Raw genomic sequence first — 18,846 nt, 5'->3', positions numbered from 1 at the left:
TTTTCATGTAGGAGAAGAATTGGAGCTTAATCCGCTACTCTGCTCCATTGCGAGTTTGTGGATATATTCTCTACTATGAGTAAAGATCGATATTAGCCATTTATGATAACCACCGGGACCGATAGCATAATGTGCTCTCCGAGGCACGGTGGGGGACAAGAACAGACATCCTTAAAAATATTCATCCCGAGCGAAAATCTAACCCGCAAACCGTTGGTGTTTTAGGATACCACTCTTACCACTACAACAGAGCAGTGGTAAACCAAGCCAAGCCAATAACCAAGCAAATAAAAATTTTAAATACAAAAAAAACTTCAGTCAAAATGCTCATAATATAATTATAAATTTAAAATCAAATTTGTACATGATATATTCGGTTCAATTTGTATTTTGTTCATTGCTGGCCCTTGCTATTTTGTGATCGTTGCTATATCATTCTCGAAAGTTGGTATAGTTTTCTTTTTCTCCTTCTTCCTTTTAGCGAGCCACGGACGTATCAGGTACATCCAGATCTTACTGATAATGTCAATTAGCTTGATAACTGACAGACCCAACAGGAAACCCTGAAACAAATTTTTACGAGAGTATAATTTTATTTTTCTAGTCGAAGGCATATACAACTCTATGAGAGATATTGTCTTAATTTATTAAAGTTTCTTAATATCTCTTAAAAGTTATCAATATCGGTTATCACAGGTATTTTTTTCAGAGTTTCAAATATTTAAATGTAAAAAAAGTTATTAAATAAAATAAATTACACAACATCAGATTGATTTGAATTATTTTCATAATTTACTTGTATACTTTTTTTAAATATTATTTTACGGTGATTTTGAGTGATTATATATTGGAAATAAATAAATAAATAAAAAACTATTACTACCACTAATTAAAAGAAGTACATTTTTTGCACTGAACTACCATAAGGGCATCCAAAAAACTTGGTTTTTTTTTTATGTCACTAGGTCGGCAAACAAGCGTACGGCTCACCTGATGGTAAGCGATTACCGTAGCGTATAGACGCCTGCAACACCAGAAGCATCGCAAGTGCGTTGCCGACCCAATCCCCAATCCCCCCAGGAGCTCTGGTCACCTTACTCACCAACAGGAACACAATACTGCTTGAAAACAGTATTATTTAGCTGTGATCTTCTGTAATATATCTGTATCTTATGTGTTGGTAAGACTAGAGTAGAGATGGCCCGAAACGGGCATGCAAAAAGTTCAATTTCTTGATACAACTGATATTCGATTTTACTACGGATTACAATTATGGTTTTATTTGGAAGCAAGGGAAATTTCAATACTTCGATTCTTGGAAATATTGCTAGTGTTTGGGTCTTCAAAGTTTTGAAGTCTCTTAGTGATACCCCACACATTGATGTCGTAAATGTTTTGGAAATTTTTGTATTTATATATCTTGAAACCATAAATCATCATGTATTTACGATTCACAAAACACAATCATATCATCATTCACAGAACCCCAATATTTTTGCCAAAGCCCATCTTACTTATGTTAACAAGAATCCTGGAAGCCCTCATCTCATCTCGTCTAGAAAAAAATTATCTCTACCCTTTAAGACTCAAGATTCAAAGGCACAACTTTTCGGGAGTACTTAATTTTTATTTTGTCATTTGAAAATGACCTGGTACAAAACTATATATATGTAGCTGATAACTGTATATAAGCTTGGAACAAATTTTCAAAAACCTCATTCTCAGCATAGACTAATGGAACACCGTAATTTATAGACGAATATCGTATGAGTCACTTGAAAAACAACCTGTTCGCTTCCATGCCCAAAGTCTAACAAATATTGGCTGACCGCCAGAATATTTGAGCTATTGGTACGCCGTATCACAGTCAGATACCTGTAAAATTCAATATAGGACAATCTAGAAAAGTGTGCATTTCTACATATGTCTACGCCAAGTCGTAATCAAACCTACGAATACGATAATGCAACTGGCATTATTTCAAAGAAAATATAAAAAATCAAATCCGGGCTTACTGCAATCATTACTGGAAAAAAATTTTTAGGTTTCTAGATTGAAAACAAAAACATCCTAAGAATAACTAAATGTACGAAAAATATTATGCTCACCAATATTTTAATGCATCAGTCTAAAGCATAATTTTTCTTATAGAAATAGAATTATTTTCCCGCGAGAAAATTGTTGATCAAAGTATGGTTCAGTACATCAGATTCAATGACTTGGCTAATATATTCTTTGGATCAAATGCAATTACCCTTTGGATCTATTTGTAAAATTCTTTATATTCTATTAAGTTTTTAATTCGTTATATATTGGCTTCCACATAACTATTTACTAGGTGTCACGGTTTTTATGATTCGTTTTATTTTATTTTATTGGAAGCTAAAACTTAGCGAGTGGATCTATTTTAATTGGACCGACATCTATAACTACTTTTTAACCGGCTTCTATATATATATTTTATGTATGTTCGGGGATAACTTCGTCGGTTATGAACCGATTTTGATAATTCTTTTTTTTTTTTGGTTGGAAAGGAAATAATCTCAAATGTGGTCATACATGGTTTAACCCTTTAACGGTCACCTTGACTTTTTTTTTAATATGCAATTTATTTTAAGTAATATATATTTTTTGGCCCGAATTAAAAAACACTGTCAAAGTAAAATAAATCTAGACTGCATATTTTTCGAGAAAATCCAAAAAAACAAGTGGCCAGTAGACTGGCCACTGACCGATCTGCACCACTCACTATCACGGCAAGTTCACTGGCCAGTAAACTGGACATGCACAAAAAAAGTACATTTAGAAGGAAATAGAATAAAAAAACAATACGTAGCCATCAGCCTTATATTTCAGGACATGAATAATCACATTTCCATAGTTTGAACTATGTTACGATAAAGTTTTCTTCTAAAAATAATCACATTTTAACAAAAAGTTCTTTTAAAAATATTCATCGTTTTAACTTTAGATACATATTATAAACGAAAAATTCTTCTTAAATTTAATAATTTTTTAAATCCTATAATTATAAAATCTTAATCGGTTTGTAAAATTGTCAAATACTCATTATGTTACCTTTAGGAATTACAAAGCAAAATTTCTTCTTTCAAAAATATAAAACTAACAGAAAATTCTTCCTCTTAAATTTAATAAACTTTTTAATCCTATTTTTATAAAATCTTAATCAGTCATTAAAAAAATCTACAAATATTCATTGTTTTAGCTTTAGAAATAACAAAACAAAAACTCTTCTAAAAATATAACCTTGCAAAAAATTAGATTTTCTTTTTCATTCCTGAATTATGAAATGGTACAAAGCATTCTACACATAAGGCGACATTGCACTTAACACATTCATAGGTACTTCTCTTTGGCTTAGAAGCAGTACTGCAATATCTGCATCGTCTTAAATTTTTCTTGGTTGACTTTATTGGCCTGTGGTCATTCTCATCATCGTCATTTTGAATAGGTACAGAGGGTTTTTCATCTCCAATAAGTTCATCAGCTAATTTGCTCCTGAATATCAAATGAGTCATGGGTTTTGTACCCCCAGGGTAAGCCTTCGTCCAGGTATCCTTGTAAACAATGTAGGAGTTGACAATCGCAGATTCAATTAAATAAAACCAAATTTTCATCCACCAACGTCGTGATTTCCACGATATATTATAGGATGCCATGTGTTGATCAAATTTATCAACCCCTCCCATGTATTTATTATAATCGATAATAGGACAAGGACAGGCGACTTGTTCCTTATTACCCTGACTATTAGTACGGCGCACATATCCTTTTTTGCTTGGGTTATGCATATTTGAAGCAACACAAACTGCTTTTTTCCCTCGGTCTCTCCATTTACTAACAGAAATGTTGGATTTCGTCATTGCGCAAGCACTATCACCCAAAGCCATGGTCCGGTCAAGGGGAAGTTTATTAGACGGGAAGAATTTTCTTGTAGGCATAATAGTACCAACAGCGAAATTTTTTTTTCGCAACAGCTTGACTAATAAAGGCAGAGAAGTAAAAAATCTATCAAAAAATATGCAATAACCCAGATGCTCAAACATTCCAGCTAATTTCATAACAACTGTTTCGCCCAGACTCATTTCCCTCTCAACTTGTAACTTTCCTTCGTAAACATCAAAGTTAATCATGTAACCCGTTACAGCGCAGCATATTACCCACACTTTGAAGCCACGCTTTATTGGCTTCAGTGGCATATATTGTTTTAATGTTGATCTACCTTTGAATGCTATCATACTTTCGTCTATTGAGAGTTGCTGATGCGGACTAAAAACAGAAGAAAAAATCTGTGAAAAATGGGTGAGCAGAGGTCTTATTTTGAATAGGCGATCGTAACCTGCGTTGCCCCTGGGGATCATTTTTTCATTATCGTTCACATGCAAAAATCTCATTATTTTTAAAAATCGGCGCATGCTCATGACACTGCTAATTCTTGGCACATGAAAATTTGTATCTTGCGACCAATAAAGCCTTAGGGAGGGTAAACTGTGGAACCCCATAATTATCAAAATCCCTATGAACTTCTTCAGCTCCTCTTCCGTTAGGTTCAGAGTCTGATGGCACTGTGTGGCATATCTGTTACTTTCAGTAATCATGAGATTGAAAAAAAAAGGTGTCAAGAAAAGGGTAAGTATTTGTAGTGGTGACTGTAAATTGACTTCTGTATTTATTCCAACATAATTTTTGAAAGTACTATTTTTGAAAATAGGTGGCTCACGAAAATGTTTATTGCTCCACTTATTTAGATCATCGTTTACCTCAATAGTACTTGGGGCTACTTGAGGATGGGGTGGTAGGGGCGAAGACGGGGGTGGGGGCGACGGCGACGGAGGTGGTGGCGGTGACGACGGGGGTGGTGGCGGCGGCAACGGGGGTGATAGTGGCGACTGCGGCAGCGACGATGAGGATGTTAAATTTAGTGAAGGTGATGATGTAGAGGGAGGAGGTTCTGACAAACGTGATGGTCCTGGCAGTTGGTCTCGGTTTCTCCTACGGGTACTACAGCTACTGGCATTATTGGTGATGATACTGTCGTTGAAACAGTCTTCACCATCAGAATCACCACCAACGTCAGAATGGACGGCCTGGTCATCTGTGATGCCCATAAAATCATTCCACTGGTCTTCATCAAGTGCTTCCAACTCCGAGTAAGTGTAGCTTTTTCTAAAGCAAAGAAAATTTCGTTTGTTAATATAAAATTAAAAGATTTTTATTAACGTTTCAACACTGGCACGAAAATGCACGAAAAAAGTACTAAAACTGGCGGGATTTTGGGTTATAACTACCGAACCAGAATGGTTGTGATTAATCTATTAATTAATATAAAAAAAAGCTTATTATTATATTGCAAATAATATTATTTCAAGTGATCACACCAAAACAAAAACTTTATGCAGTAGTTCAAAGTTACATATGTAATTTTTAGGTTATGTTTTTCTCAAAGACCGACTGGCATTCAATCGTTCATAAATCACATTTTTATTATAAAACTATATCATTATTGGGAATAACATTAAAGCTTAAACTATAATCAATAAGTTTTACTCACCTGTTAAAGCCAGACATATTTATTTTCACTTTAGCACATCAAAAAACATCCTGCACTCGCGCGGTGACAGTAAAAACTACGCTGCGGGCGCACAGTGGTCAGTATACTGGCCACCGTGAAAAATGGCGCGAAATTTCTTGAGCGCGCAACTAAAACGAACGCTGGCTAGCTTACAGGCCAGCGTGCTTCAACACAAGTCGGAAAAGTGCATAAGGTTGAACTTCGGAACAAAACTGTATTTAATTTCGACCTTAACGTAACAGTCCAGTTTACTGGCCACTTTGTATGAGCCGTCCTATAAGGGGATAAGGAAACCAGGATCTGATAATGGGATCCCAGACAAATCGAGGGAAACCATCAAAAATCGTAGTGACGACTAGTGCGTTTGTTAATTTTTTTCGTCTACTTACGTTGTATTACTTGTCGATGTAATTGAAGTCGCTTTTTATTCGTTTGCGAACAAACACAATTATTATTGACTACCGACCTTGTGTTACTTGTTGATGTGATTTGAAGTCAGTTTTTTCATTTGCAATTATTGAAGGCATACGACTGTAATACTCGCTTTGACGTTTTAGATTTTTCGTGGCTCGTAAATACGTTACTGTGAGTTTCAATACGTCATTCAGTGTTATTGTTTCACAATTCATATGACTACATACACACAGAATTCCATTGTTGTTTTACTGTGATAGCTTACGTAAATGATCGTTCACAATTTGAAATGTAAAATGAATAATGTGACCACTGCGTGAAAAATTGAACTGTTAAAAAGATTTAAACATCAACATCATCATTATTTCAGCCTATCACAGTCCACTGCTGGTTACAGGGCTCCACAAGTTCGTGCCAAAAATGGCGTAAAATTATGTGTTTTGCCCATAGTCACCACGCTGGGCGCGGATTGATGACCGCAGGGCTGGCTTTGTCGTATTGAAGAGGCGGCTGCTCGTCTTCGGCCTGTGCATTTCAAAGCCAGCAGTTGGATGGTTATCTCGCCATCGGTCGGCTTTGTAAGTTCCAAGGTGCTAGTGAAACTGTGTTATCCCTTAGTCGCCTCTTACGACACTAACGGGAAGCGAGGGGGTGGCTATATTCTTTACTGCCGTAGCTACACAGCATATACTTCTTATTTCTTATTAAAATAACCGATCTAAATAACCTAAACTAAATATATATAATAAAATAACCTAAACCGACTAAAATTGATTCAATTAAAGACATTTTTAATCTGAGTTTCATCTATATAGCATGTTTTATGTACGTAATCATTAGTAAAAGCAGATGTTACTTATTTTAGTATCTCTTTAATAAAAATGTTTTAGCATTTCGGATGCATTTATTTGCGAATAAATCCAACAGTAGCAGCTTTAAGTAAACTATCGCATTCATACACGCTGACGTGGTGTTTTATCTTCGTAGGTGGACCATTACATAAATCTGTTATTCCTTTCCTTTAACCTAATTCTTCTAAATTTAACAATTTTATTGACTAACAATTGCATTGTTTTCATTGAAGTGTCGTCATTAATTTTTATTACCTAAAATTGGCTTAAAAAGACTGAATTTTCATGCCGATGTTTTAAGCGTATTATTTAGGATAGTTCTACTTTTTAACCGACTTCAAAAAAAGGAATAGAATACTCAATTCGACCGTATATATATATTTTTTAATGTATGTTCGGGGGTAACTTCGTCGTTTATGAACTGATTTTGATAATTCTTTTTTTGTTGGAAAGGAGATATCCCTGGTGTGGTACCATGATAAGGAAACCAGGATCTGATGATGGGATCCCAGAGAAATCGAGGGAAACCCTAGAAAATTCGCATAACTTTTTACTAGGTGTATCGATTTTGATGATTTTTTAAGTTAATCAAAAGCTGATGTTTATCATGTGGCCACATTTAAATTTCATCGAGATCTGATTACAACTTTTGGAGTAATCTTTGATAATGCGTATTTACTTGACTATTTTTTCGTCTGCCTACGTTGTATTACTTGTCGATATAATTGAAGTCGGTTTTTTTTCGTTTGCCTGCAAACACAATATTATACTAGAAAAGTTTTAGTCTTAAGGTCTTTTACTTTTCGAAAATTATTACTATCTTGTAATAATTTAATACTATCACTAATATTTTGAAAGCGGTTGGCTAAATCTCGTATAATTGATGATTTACTTACAACACTTCCTCCAAGGTCCGCTACAAATGCGTTCCAATCGTAATTGAACCGCTCCTCATAGACTGACACCATCATATTGTTGAACCTCATATAGATCTGAGGAAAAATTGTTGTATAAAACTTAATTTGTTGTCTTTTAATTATATATTATTTAATTGTTTGAAATTTTTGAAAATGGAACAAAAATTTTCCTATTCGTATTTGTTTATTATATGATTGAAATTTTTGAAATTGGAATGAAATTTTCCTATTCGTATTTGTTTATTATATGATTGAAATTTTTGAAATTGGAATGAAATTTACCTATTCGTATTTGTTTATTTAATATTAATTTTACTATTGCTTGAATTGTTTGTGTGTAATTTATCGATTATTTCTTACTAATTCATTTATGAATTGTTTACTATTGGAAACTATTGGGTTATGTATCAGCTGTATAGGTTATTTCATTTATGGTATTATTGCACTGATTGTTACCTAAATAATAAAAAATAGAAAATTTATAAATGAAAGAAAGAAAGAAAGAAAAATGTAAAAGATAAATATATTTTAAACTTTGGGACAATTAAGTAAGTTTCTCGTGTATATTTCAATTTTTTTCCATTCATAGCTACCCTTTATTGTCTAAAGTCCTTTTATTGCCTGGACCAAAAATTTTTGTTCTAACACCATGTAGATATAGCGAACATGTATATATTCTCCTGCTGCCTGCTAAATGCCTATTAAATATAGAATAGAAAATATGTTGTTACATACGTGTGTTTGTAATTGAGCAGCTTCAGAATTATCAGAAAAATTGTCTTGAGAGTCCCATATGTAGTACATCTGTCTGTCGTTCACATAAGCGTCGTAGAGATACGCACGGCAGAAACGAAGACATGATTGGCAATTGTGGTTAGTGTAGGCTCTGAAAGCAATCGGTGTTGATAACAATCAAGAGACAGGCTGTTGCTTAAAATTCCAGAATCGAAAATAGCTCTTGAAGTTGTAATTTGTTAAGTTAAGGATTTTTTTTTTTTTTTAATTTTAAATAGTTAAACGACATTTCAATAAATGATAATTACAATTTTACGTTTGAATTTCGAAATTCGAAAACGAAAAAATTTAACCAAAAAACGTAACGTTACATAAGTATGAATAGTTTTGATTCTACGAGAACAACATATCGGCAATTTTAATTATTTCAATTACGGTAAGCACACTAGAATATAAAAATGTTCACCGACCAAAAAAGCCTAAAATTTAGGTCAATATTAAAGTTAAAATAAAATCAACCAACGATATTTAGTAATTTTCGAATATTTTAATGAAAACTTTAATTGCATAAAATATAACAGTTTTAATATGAATTAGTTTATTATATTGTATATTCATGTTATAGCTTTACTCGTTAGCTCGATAGCAACGAGTATAAGCTTTGAACACATATTTCGCTTCATATATTTTGAGTTTTTGTACAATATCCTTAAACTGTAATTATTTTAAAACAAATTATGGCACTAATATTTTTGAAGTGAAACTTATTAGGCGCATGAGGGTAAAATTTTTACGAATGAAACGGCAACTTCTTTGTCGATGGCGCTGAAACGTAAATCTAAATCTTTAGAATTGTATAAATATAAATGAGTTTTTTTTTTAAATATTACTAGGTCAGCAAACAAGCGTACGGCTCACCTGATGGTAAGAGAACACCAGAAGCATCGCAAGCGCGTTGCCGACCCAATCCCCAATCCCCCCAGGAGCTCTGCTCACCTTACTCACCAACAGGAACACAACACTGCTTGAAAACAGTATAATATACTGTGATCTTCTGTAAGGTCGAGGTACTACCCCAGTCGGGCTGCTCCAGATTTCCATCCATGAGCAGGAAATTTCCTGCTGTGCCCTACCTCAGTTTAAAAATTAGTTTGGCAAAGAAGTTTCACTTCTGACATGTGTACTTTGTACGCACGCACTTTTTTAATGAAATAGCATCAACAGCCTTACGTCATATAGGTCGAAATGAGCCTCCTCATGTCGTTATAATTGTTACAGAACGGTTTGTCGCTGCTCATCCACGGTCCCGAGCAGCCAACTTCCTCAGACACTATGTCAGACACGTATTGTGTCGTACACTGAAAGTTATTTATTTCATTATTTATTGCACATTTAGAATGATATTAAAGACACTAACAATATTTTAATTTTAAAAGCAGAAAGACGCGCGACGGTCTTATCATTTTTGTAACATGACATATCTGTAAGGTCGAGGTACTACCCCAGTCGGGCTGCTCTATATTTTGAGCAGGAACTTTTCTGTTGTGCTAGGGCTGACATAGATCTCAGTATCATAGCTAAATAATTTTAAATATAACTAGGTCGGCAAACAAGCGTACGGCTCACCTGATGCGATTACAGTAGCTTATTGATGCCTGCAACACCAGAAGCATTGCAAACGCGTTGCCGACCTCACCCCCAATTCCTCCCAAGAGCTCTGGTCACCTTACTCACCACAGGAACATAACACTGATTGAAAACAGTATTATTTAGCTGTAATCTTCTGTAAAGTCGAGGTACTAACCCAGTCGAGCTGCTCAATATTCTGAGCAGGAAATTTCCTGCTGTGCCCTACCCCATTTAAATGGGTTAAATCAAATGAAAATTTTGATTTTTATTTAAGCAGGCTTTAACAGTGCATACATTAGAATCGCCTTAATACATGTATAATGATAATCTAAATCTTGTACTAATTTCAAATGTAGATTCTACTAACTGAAACTGGTAAAAAAGAAAAAACATTTATTGGATCACACACAAGAGACAACAACAAATAATTGAAATCAACGATAGAAAGTAAAATATACTCTTACAATTTTCCACTATCGTGTGCCAAAGGAATGCGCCAAATTGGTTCGGTTCGGCGTAACACACAACACTTAGTATTTTAAAAATTGTTAATGGTATACTCGTTACGCTTCAGCCTGTAATATCCCACTACTGGGCATAGGCCTCTTTCCCTATGTAGGAGAAGGATCAGAGCTTAATCCACCACGCTGCTCCAATACAGGTTGGCGGATATATTCCCTACTATGAGTAACGATTGCTAACAGTTGTACGTGATAACAACCGGGACCGACGGCTTAACGTGCTCTCCGAGGCATGGTGGGGAGACCCATAAGGACTGCACGAACACCCAGACCACGGCAAACACCTGTATGGCCAAAATCATTGTTTGTCATGCGCGGGGATCGAACCCGCAACCGCCAGCGCACAGGTACAATCCATGGCTGTGACAATGGTATACTCGTATTAGCATATAATCGACTAGAACTACTTACTGCATTGGCACTGTAATTCTGTTCATTAGAGCAAGGGTTGTCACCCTCATTGATCATGACGTACTCATCCACCTTCAGCTTGACGTTCACGGTCTCTCCCGTATTCACGTACAGGTAATCCACTAGACCACCGTTAAGCACTTCTACTTCTAGAGTAAAAAAGCATTGTGTAACCAACAATCATACAAAGAAATTCGCAAATTTCAGTAATAAATTTATACTTTTTCATCAAAAGATTTTTTACATACTGTAACATTTCTTTATTTAAAGTAAACTTGAATATGGAACAATGTTTTCAAAGGTTTTATATTTCAATCAACGAACCTGTGTATGGTTCTCGAATATAATGTATGTGCACGTGGTATCCTGGAGGTAGGACGCTGATCGGGTCAACCAGGTCGGCAGCGTAATGATGCAAAGTTATGGAATACCCGCTGTCTGGTGTTGTTCTGGCTATCGAGTTTAGAATCTTTGGTGACATGGTGTAGCAACGACCCATAACGAAACCCATCACTGGAGTCACTATGACACCTAAAAAATACATGAGTTTATCTTAAAACAATGTCAACATTTGATAATTCGATGCGTTTGTTTGTCGATATATTATACACATCCGTGGCTATGGCACCAAGGAATATAGCCACCCCCTCTCTTCCCGTGAGTGTCGTGAGAGGCGACTAAGGAATAACAAGGTTCCATTACCACCTTGGAACTTAAGAAGCCTACCGATGGCGGGATAACCATCTAACCGCTGGCTTTGAAACACACGGGCCGAAAACGGGCAGCGGCGTCTTAGGTGCGACAAAGCCAGCCCTGCGGTCACCAACCCACCTGCCCAGCGTGGTGACTATGGGCAACACACATGAGCTCACGCATTTTTTGCGCGAACTTGTGGAGGCCTATGTCTAGCAGTGAACTGCAATAGGCTGGAATGATAATGATGATGATGAATGATATCCGACCACCGTTTGGAGCAGACACTTATGTTTATTCTAATATTTGTTTCTGATGTGGTTGTATTTCCATGTTGATCTCCCCATCGTGCCTCGCAGAACACGTGAAGCTGTAGCTACAGCTGTGCCGGATGTGATAATAGACCGATGGCTGTCGTTGCTCACGATAGGAAGCAGGAGTGGACTAAGCTCCAAACCTTCGGGTGTATTCAGAAAGAAGAGCACTTTGCCCGGCAGTGAGATACGAAAATAAAATAAGCTTCGATCCTCATCCTATATTTGAGAAGAGGTTTTTACGTATCATTGAAATATTTACAAACTCCTTAAGCCTTACTTTGCAAAATTAAGTATAATTTAACAGGCTGATGTTAATCTCTACATATATACCTACCAGAGCTAGCCACAACTTAACTCAACAAACGACGAGTTTACATTATACGTACGATAAAACTTACATACTATTTTCTACTTCTTAATAAACCAGTAAAACTAGAATACCTAAATCCTTATAAAACGGTAATTCATGTCTCTACCATGATGCGACCTATTCCAATTTTTCTTTACTCTAAATACTAAATCTCTTACTGGTTTATTAATATTACTAAATGTAGTTAATAGACGACTTACTGGATCTCTGTGTGTCCAAGCCGTATTGCACAAAAAAATCCTCAGCATCATAGGTGATCTCCTCCCATAGCTCATCGAGAGGAATTCTAGAAAAGTTGAAGTTTCTCCAAGTGGAAGTGTACCGTGGATGGCCGTAGAGTCCATACTTCTTTAATATGCATACAAATAATAACAATAGTTTTAATAAAATAAAATAGTAAAGAGTTAAGATTTTATATTTCTACGTGATATTTGTTTTGACATCCCTAAAGAAAGACATTTTAAAGAACTTGATTCTACATAAATTATACACATAGAAGAGTAGATACTACATATATATATAACTATACATAAATGTAATTACATATAGGTAATGTTTAATTTTTCACTCAAGATCAATCACAAAATAAGAAGTAACAGCAAATGCTACGAACATTTTTTTTTATACATCTAGGTCGGCGAACAAGCATACAGCTCACCTGATAGTAAGCGTTTGCCGTAGTCCATAGACGCCGACAACACTACAAGCATCACAAGCGCGTTTCCAACCCTACCCCCAATCGCTCACCTACACCCAGGAGCACTAGTCACCTTACTCACCACAGGAACACAACAATGCTTGAAAGCAATATCATTTAGCTGTGATATTCTATAAGGTCGAGGTACTTCCCTAGTCACGTTCATGCCATTTTTAGGCGCGAACTTGTGGAGGCCTATGTCCAGCAGTGGACTGCGATAGGCTGAAGTGATGATGATGATGACTTCCCTAGTCAGACTGCTCCAGATTTTGTGCAGGATATTTCCTGCTGTACCCTACGTCAGTTAAACACATTGGCAACAAATTGAGCAGTTTATAGCACCTCTGCTCCGTACAAGTTTAGTTTAATGGCACGTCAAACTGGAATGATATGTAGACGAATTATTGCCTATACAAAGTGTGACTGATGCTGACAATATTTATTGGCAAATGTGACAACGGGATCATGACTGAAATATACTATCATCCTAATAGACCATTAGATAAAACATGGCGTTCTAAATCAATCACAACATAGAATTAAATAAAAACAAGCATTTTTATAAAAATAACCAAATTATAATTTTTAAGTTTAATTTTGATATAGTAAGTTATGTTATACATATACGTTATTTGATAAGAAATACATAAAAATTAAGTACAGTTTATGTCCTTTAACAAAACAATCTAATGTAAAAATAATTCACAAAAAAGTTTGGATATTCTAGAATAAATCGTTTTGATAAAGTAACGATAATAATAAATTAAATTGCATACCCACATATGTATATAATAAATTTTTCAAATTGTATTGTATGCTATTATCATATATTTCCAAAATAGAAGTAACCTTAAATACTCCTTATCACATGAGCTATCTGCCAGTAAAAGCCCCGTCAAAATCGGTCCAGCCGTTTCAAAGATTAGCCGGAACAAACAGACAGACAGACAAAGATTGTAAAAAATGTTATTTAAGTATATGTACCGTGTATATCCATATGCATTTAATAAAAAGCGGTTATTTTAATTACAAACAGATACTACAATTTTATTTATTTGTATAGATTAAAAAGTTAGAAGTTTTAGGGAAATTTTATTACACCAAATTATAACCACAATAATTCACTGCATTTACACTACTCACAAGGTGAAGAACATATAGTTAGTTATTAGTTATTAGTTATGCTAATTATAATGAAATAAATGAAGTCATATCTGGTATTGATTGGTGTCATTTGCTTAGTAACGGTGATATCTCTGATGCTGTTAATTTATTTTATGATACTATTAACTACATAATTTCGCAATATGTTCCAATAAAACCTTTAAAAGGCGATAAAAGGTATCCTTTTTGGTATATTAATGGTCTAATAAAAATAATATGTGATAAGTTGTCACGTTGTCATAGGCGATGGAAAATCTATGGTCGAGTATCTGACTACAACATGTTCAGCTATCTAAGAAACCGTCAAAACAAGTCTAAATTGAGTATTATGATAAATATATATATCAATCAGAATTAAAAATTATTAGGAATAGTAAAATTTTTTGGGCTTTCATTAGGTCCAAAAGAGCTTCAGTAAATATACCTAAAGATGTTTTTTTCAAGAATGAGTGCAGCTCCGATGCAAGCAAAATATGTCAATTTTTTAACGAACACTTTAAATCTGTCTATTCAGCGCTACCTAACATTGCTAGTTCTTATGGGTCCCAAGGTAATGTGTCTTCCAAAAGTAATTTGTCGTTAGGACGTATTGAGCTTACCGTTAATATTGTTATGAAATATCTCAGGCAGTTTAATGTTGATAAGAGTTCAGGACCGGATGGCTTGCCACCTATTTTTTGCAATTGTGCCACAAATCTTTGGCTTATCCGCTACTGCTTTTGTTTTCTATATCTTTACGATCGGATATCATGCCTGATATTTGGAAACGTTCTTACGTTGTTCCTGTGTACAAGTCTGGTGATAGGCATAATGTTGAAAATTACAGACCGATTTCAAAATTGTCTACTGTTGTTAAATTGTTTGAGAAAATTGTGTATGACAATATTTATCCGAGTTTTAGGCCTTTCTTAATGAGTCAGCAGCATGGGTTTGTGGACGGGAGATCAACGGAGAGTAATTTGTGTGAGTTTATCCTTCGCGTTTCTATTGCCATGGATCAGGGTTACCAGGTGGATGTCGTGTATACCGATTATTCTAAGGCATTTGATAAGATACCACATGCAATATTGATAAATAAACTAGAAAGAGTCGGTAAACATGGCGATCTACTTCGATGGCTTTCTTCCTACCTATATAACCGTAGCCAAGCAGTGACAGTGAAAGGGCATGTTTCCTCTTTTGTGCTCGTTTTTTCTGGTGTACCGCAGGGCTCGCACCTTGGTCCTCTACTTTTCAATATTTTTATAAATGATATACATAAATTTTTCGAGAATTCAGTAAACTTTTTTTTAAATTATTTATGTAATTTTACACTTAATAGTTTGAATTATTATTATTATTATTTTGTTTGATTTATTTTATTTTATTGTATTTGTTATTTTCTAAAATACTAAATTTCCGAAATACTTTTATGTACTTAATTAAAAAACAATCAACAATAATAAAAATAAAATCAAGAACTAGAAAATATATATATATATATATATTCAACGTTTTTTTTTTTCAAATTGTGTTGCCTCTATACTATACGAAGGAATTTCGTTCCTACCTAGGGTCCCATGACACCACATAATTTAAATTATATATAAAAATATATAATAACTAGCGACCTACCCTAGCTTCGCACGGTTGCAAAAACTATCATTTTTGAATACATATTTTTGAAAAAGACATAAATCATAATTCAATTTAAATCTGCTTCAAAAAAACCCGCCGTCATATATGCAAAATCAGCGCTTCGTGCGCGTCGACGACGGGCCTTTTATGAAACTTCTGCCTATAATCGCATAACAAAATGACAGTAAGACATTATATAATCCTACAATTTTGATTTCCTATGTTTGACACAAACGAAATTATCAGAGTGCCGGCCTTATGACGTCACTATGCCTATCCAGTAACTGATTTGTTTGATAGGTATCAGTTGGTTGCTGTACGTGTATTTGTATGCCTGCATTATTAGTATAAATGCACTTTAAGTGTCCAATAATTTAGTTGTCTGTTCTTGAAATTATCTAAAAGCCTCTACTCCCAACAAAATTGAAATAAATTAGGAAAAAATTGCGAGAAAGTAAGTGCAGTGGGGCTGTTCATTTTTTTTTAACTGCCTACCCTGTTTAAAAACTTTACGCACGCCACTGGATTCGATATAGTAAAATGAAGTTTGCCAGATCATCTAGTAATTGAACATATAATTAATGGTGTAAATATAAGTCTTACTTCCAACTTATCTTGCTTGTACGGCGGCTCCCTGCAGAAGGTGACGCTCGGGTAAGTTATAGTTTTATTGAAATCGAAGTGCGTATACGTCGTTATTGGACGATTCTTCAGCTTCAGAATACCTACTGTAATCTATAAAAATATTATTTTTAATTTGAAAATATAGCTAATATATGTTTTAATATATAATACATCTCATTGACCTTAGTCCGTCTATTGCAGACGATTTAGACAGTGTCAGACAGACACTGTGTCGCCTAGGTCGCTCTTCAGGAAAACGCAGAGTTTCCTAAGCTCTGCGCCACCCTCTCGACCTCACTGGCTAGGCCCACAGGAACGACGAGTGGATACGTGTGGAGCCAGTTGGGCTGCAGGAGTCTTTCGCATTTTAGACCTATGCCACGAATACTTCATGGAGACCCCATTCCGGGTTTCAAATGAAGTTTTCCTTCTCCAGGACCCTGATGATTTTGGGCCAGGTTTATCCTTCGGTCGTCTTTTACGACCCCCACAGAAAGAAAGGGGGTCGTACTATTCTACTCGACCAACACCACACGGCATATATAATACATACCGATTGACAATTTCAAGAATAGCACTCATTGGTAAATTTAATATTTAAATACTACTTGACATTCTCATTTTCTAATTCATTTAAATGGCGAAAAGGCAGACGCGAGGTGATACTCGTAGGTCACCCAATTTGATTCATCGTCGTCTCCGTAGTGCAATTGTATCTAGCACCAGAGAAGCTTCTAACAGTTTGGTGGTAAAAATTTCCAAGAAGAAGAAGTTGCTTGTTTTTTAAATCAAGCTTCAAATCCTAAAAATTTCTATTTTATAAAAATTTCAAGCTACTGATTAAAGTTACGCCGCGTTGGCGCAGCGGTTACAGCCATGGATTGTACCTTTTGCGCTGGCGGTTGCGGGTTCGATCCCCGCACATGACAAACATTTGTATTGGCCATACAGGTGTTTGCCGTGGTCTGGGTGTTTGTGCAGTCCTTGTGGGTCTCCCCACCGTGCCTCGGAGAGCACGTTAAGCCGTCGGTCCCGGTTGTTGTCATGTACACCTGATAGCGATCGTTACTCGTAGTAGGGAATATATCCGCCAACCCGCATTGGAGCAGCGTGGTGGATTAAGCTCTGATCCTTCTCCTACAAGGGGAAAGAGGCCTATGCCCAGTAGTGGGATATTACAGGCTGAAGCGATTAAAGTTACAAAGACTTTATCAGTGAAACATGCAGATTTATAACCTTGAAGATTCTATGTTACCCATATTTATCTTCAAACCCACCTGTTGCACAACGACAGCGACACAGATCAACGTGACAATTGTCTTGAACGAATTCAAACCCTTGAAGCAGTTCATGCATTTCTCTTTCAAATTCACCGGTTTTTCAGCCTTAAATTTAAAAATATATTATATTATCAAAAATTGGTACAAAAACAAGTAATAACGCTGTAGAATCACATTAAAATTTAACCATGTTTTAAGCGTGTAGGACAAAATATTATTAAAATAATCCTAATAATCCCCAAAGCAATAGTTTCTATGTATAAGCTGTTTAACACATACTTAATGTTTTAAATACTATTCCCCGAAAATTCACTCAGTAGGTATGTGATGCATTTGTTAGAAAAGATAACATCATACCTCTTCTTCAATTTTAGCAGTCATGTTTCTTATAAATTCTACGTTCAAACGGCTTCCAACATAACGGAGACAAAACTCACTCTGTACTGAACTAAAGTTGAAAAAATAATAAAAACCTAATTTTTCCCTATCAATATTTATGGTGTAGATATTTTTCACAACACATTTACAGTTGTTGTAGATAAAATTACAATTAAGGATTATTTATTACACCACAAATGTTGATTGAGGGGACCGTAAATAAATGTTGTCAAGATGTAATAAATATAGGGATATAATAATAATAATAAGATAAATTACATTAAAAAACCTTAAGTATATATATACATAATATAATAACTAAAAAATATTATTAAAAGGAGTCCCTTTAGGCAAGGTTCCGAAGATACTGACAGCGTTCCCCCTTTGAATAGCTAGACTAATTCTTTGTCCGAAGTAGCTATAACCTTTTTGCTATTTCCTTAAAAACTCTTATAGCGCTAGGACCCCACGGACCAAGGGTCTCGACACCGAATGGAAAATAATAAATATTCTACTATATTGTGATGAAATCAAACATAATAATATAAGTCTTGGTCCTCGCATTTTTACTAAAGGTATACAGAGGTTATGTAGTACATAGAGGTTAGGGTCAGCAACGTGCTTCATATGCTCCT

General features: G+C 35.2%; 1 protein-coding gene across 1 annotated transcript; it reads right to left on the bottom strand.

Annotated features, from left to right (window-relative positions):
• Positions 1-324: 324 nt before the first annotated feature.
• Positions 325-18,214, bottom strand: LOC123656174. The gene is made up of 10 exons (XM_045591879.1): positions 18,191-18,214; positions 17,831-17,938; positions 16,533-16,664; positions 12,652-12,799; positions 11,396-11,602; positions 11,072-11,220; positions 9,741-9,868; positions 8,511-8,661; positions 7,755-7,850; positions 325-563 (listed from the first exon to the last, which is right to left on the bottom strand). The coding sequence occupies exons 1-10, from the start codon at positions 18,212-18,214 to the stop codon at positions 411-413; spliced, it is 1,296 nt and encodes a 431-aa protein (XP_045447835.1). The 3' UTR covers positions 325-410.
• Between the last annotated feature and the right edge of the window lie 632 nt (positions 18,215-18,846).

The sequence above is a fragment of the Melitaea cinxia genome, chromosome 9 (assembly GCF_905220565.1).
Source record: "Melitaea cinxia chromosome 9, ilMelCinx1.1, whole genome shotgun sequence".
Taxonomy (NCBI): domain Eukaryota; kingdom Metazoa; phylum Arthropoda; class Insecta; order Lepidoptera; family Nymphalidae; genus Melitaea; species Melitaea cinxia.
The sequence above is the reverse complement of the archived record's forward strand: the minus strand, read 5'-3'. Positions and strand labels throughout refer to the sequence as shown.

Bases quoted from the DNA above. Each gene is read 5' to 3' on its own strand.
- LOC123656174 (XM_045591879.1), bottom strand. From the start codon at position 18,214: ATGACTGCTAAAATTGAAGAAGAG. The intron at 17,939-18,190 runs GTATGATGTTAT...TTTAAATTTAAG, and splicing joins CTGCTAAAATTGAAGAAGAG to GCTGAAAAACCGGTGAATTT. The intron at 8,662-9,740 runs GTAAGGCTGTTG...GATTGCTTTCAG, and splicing joins CTCATTTCGACCTATATGAC to AGCCTACACTAACCACAATT.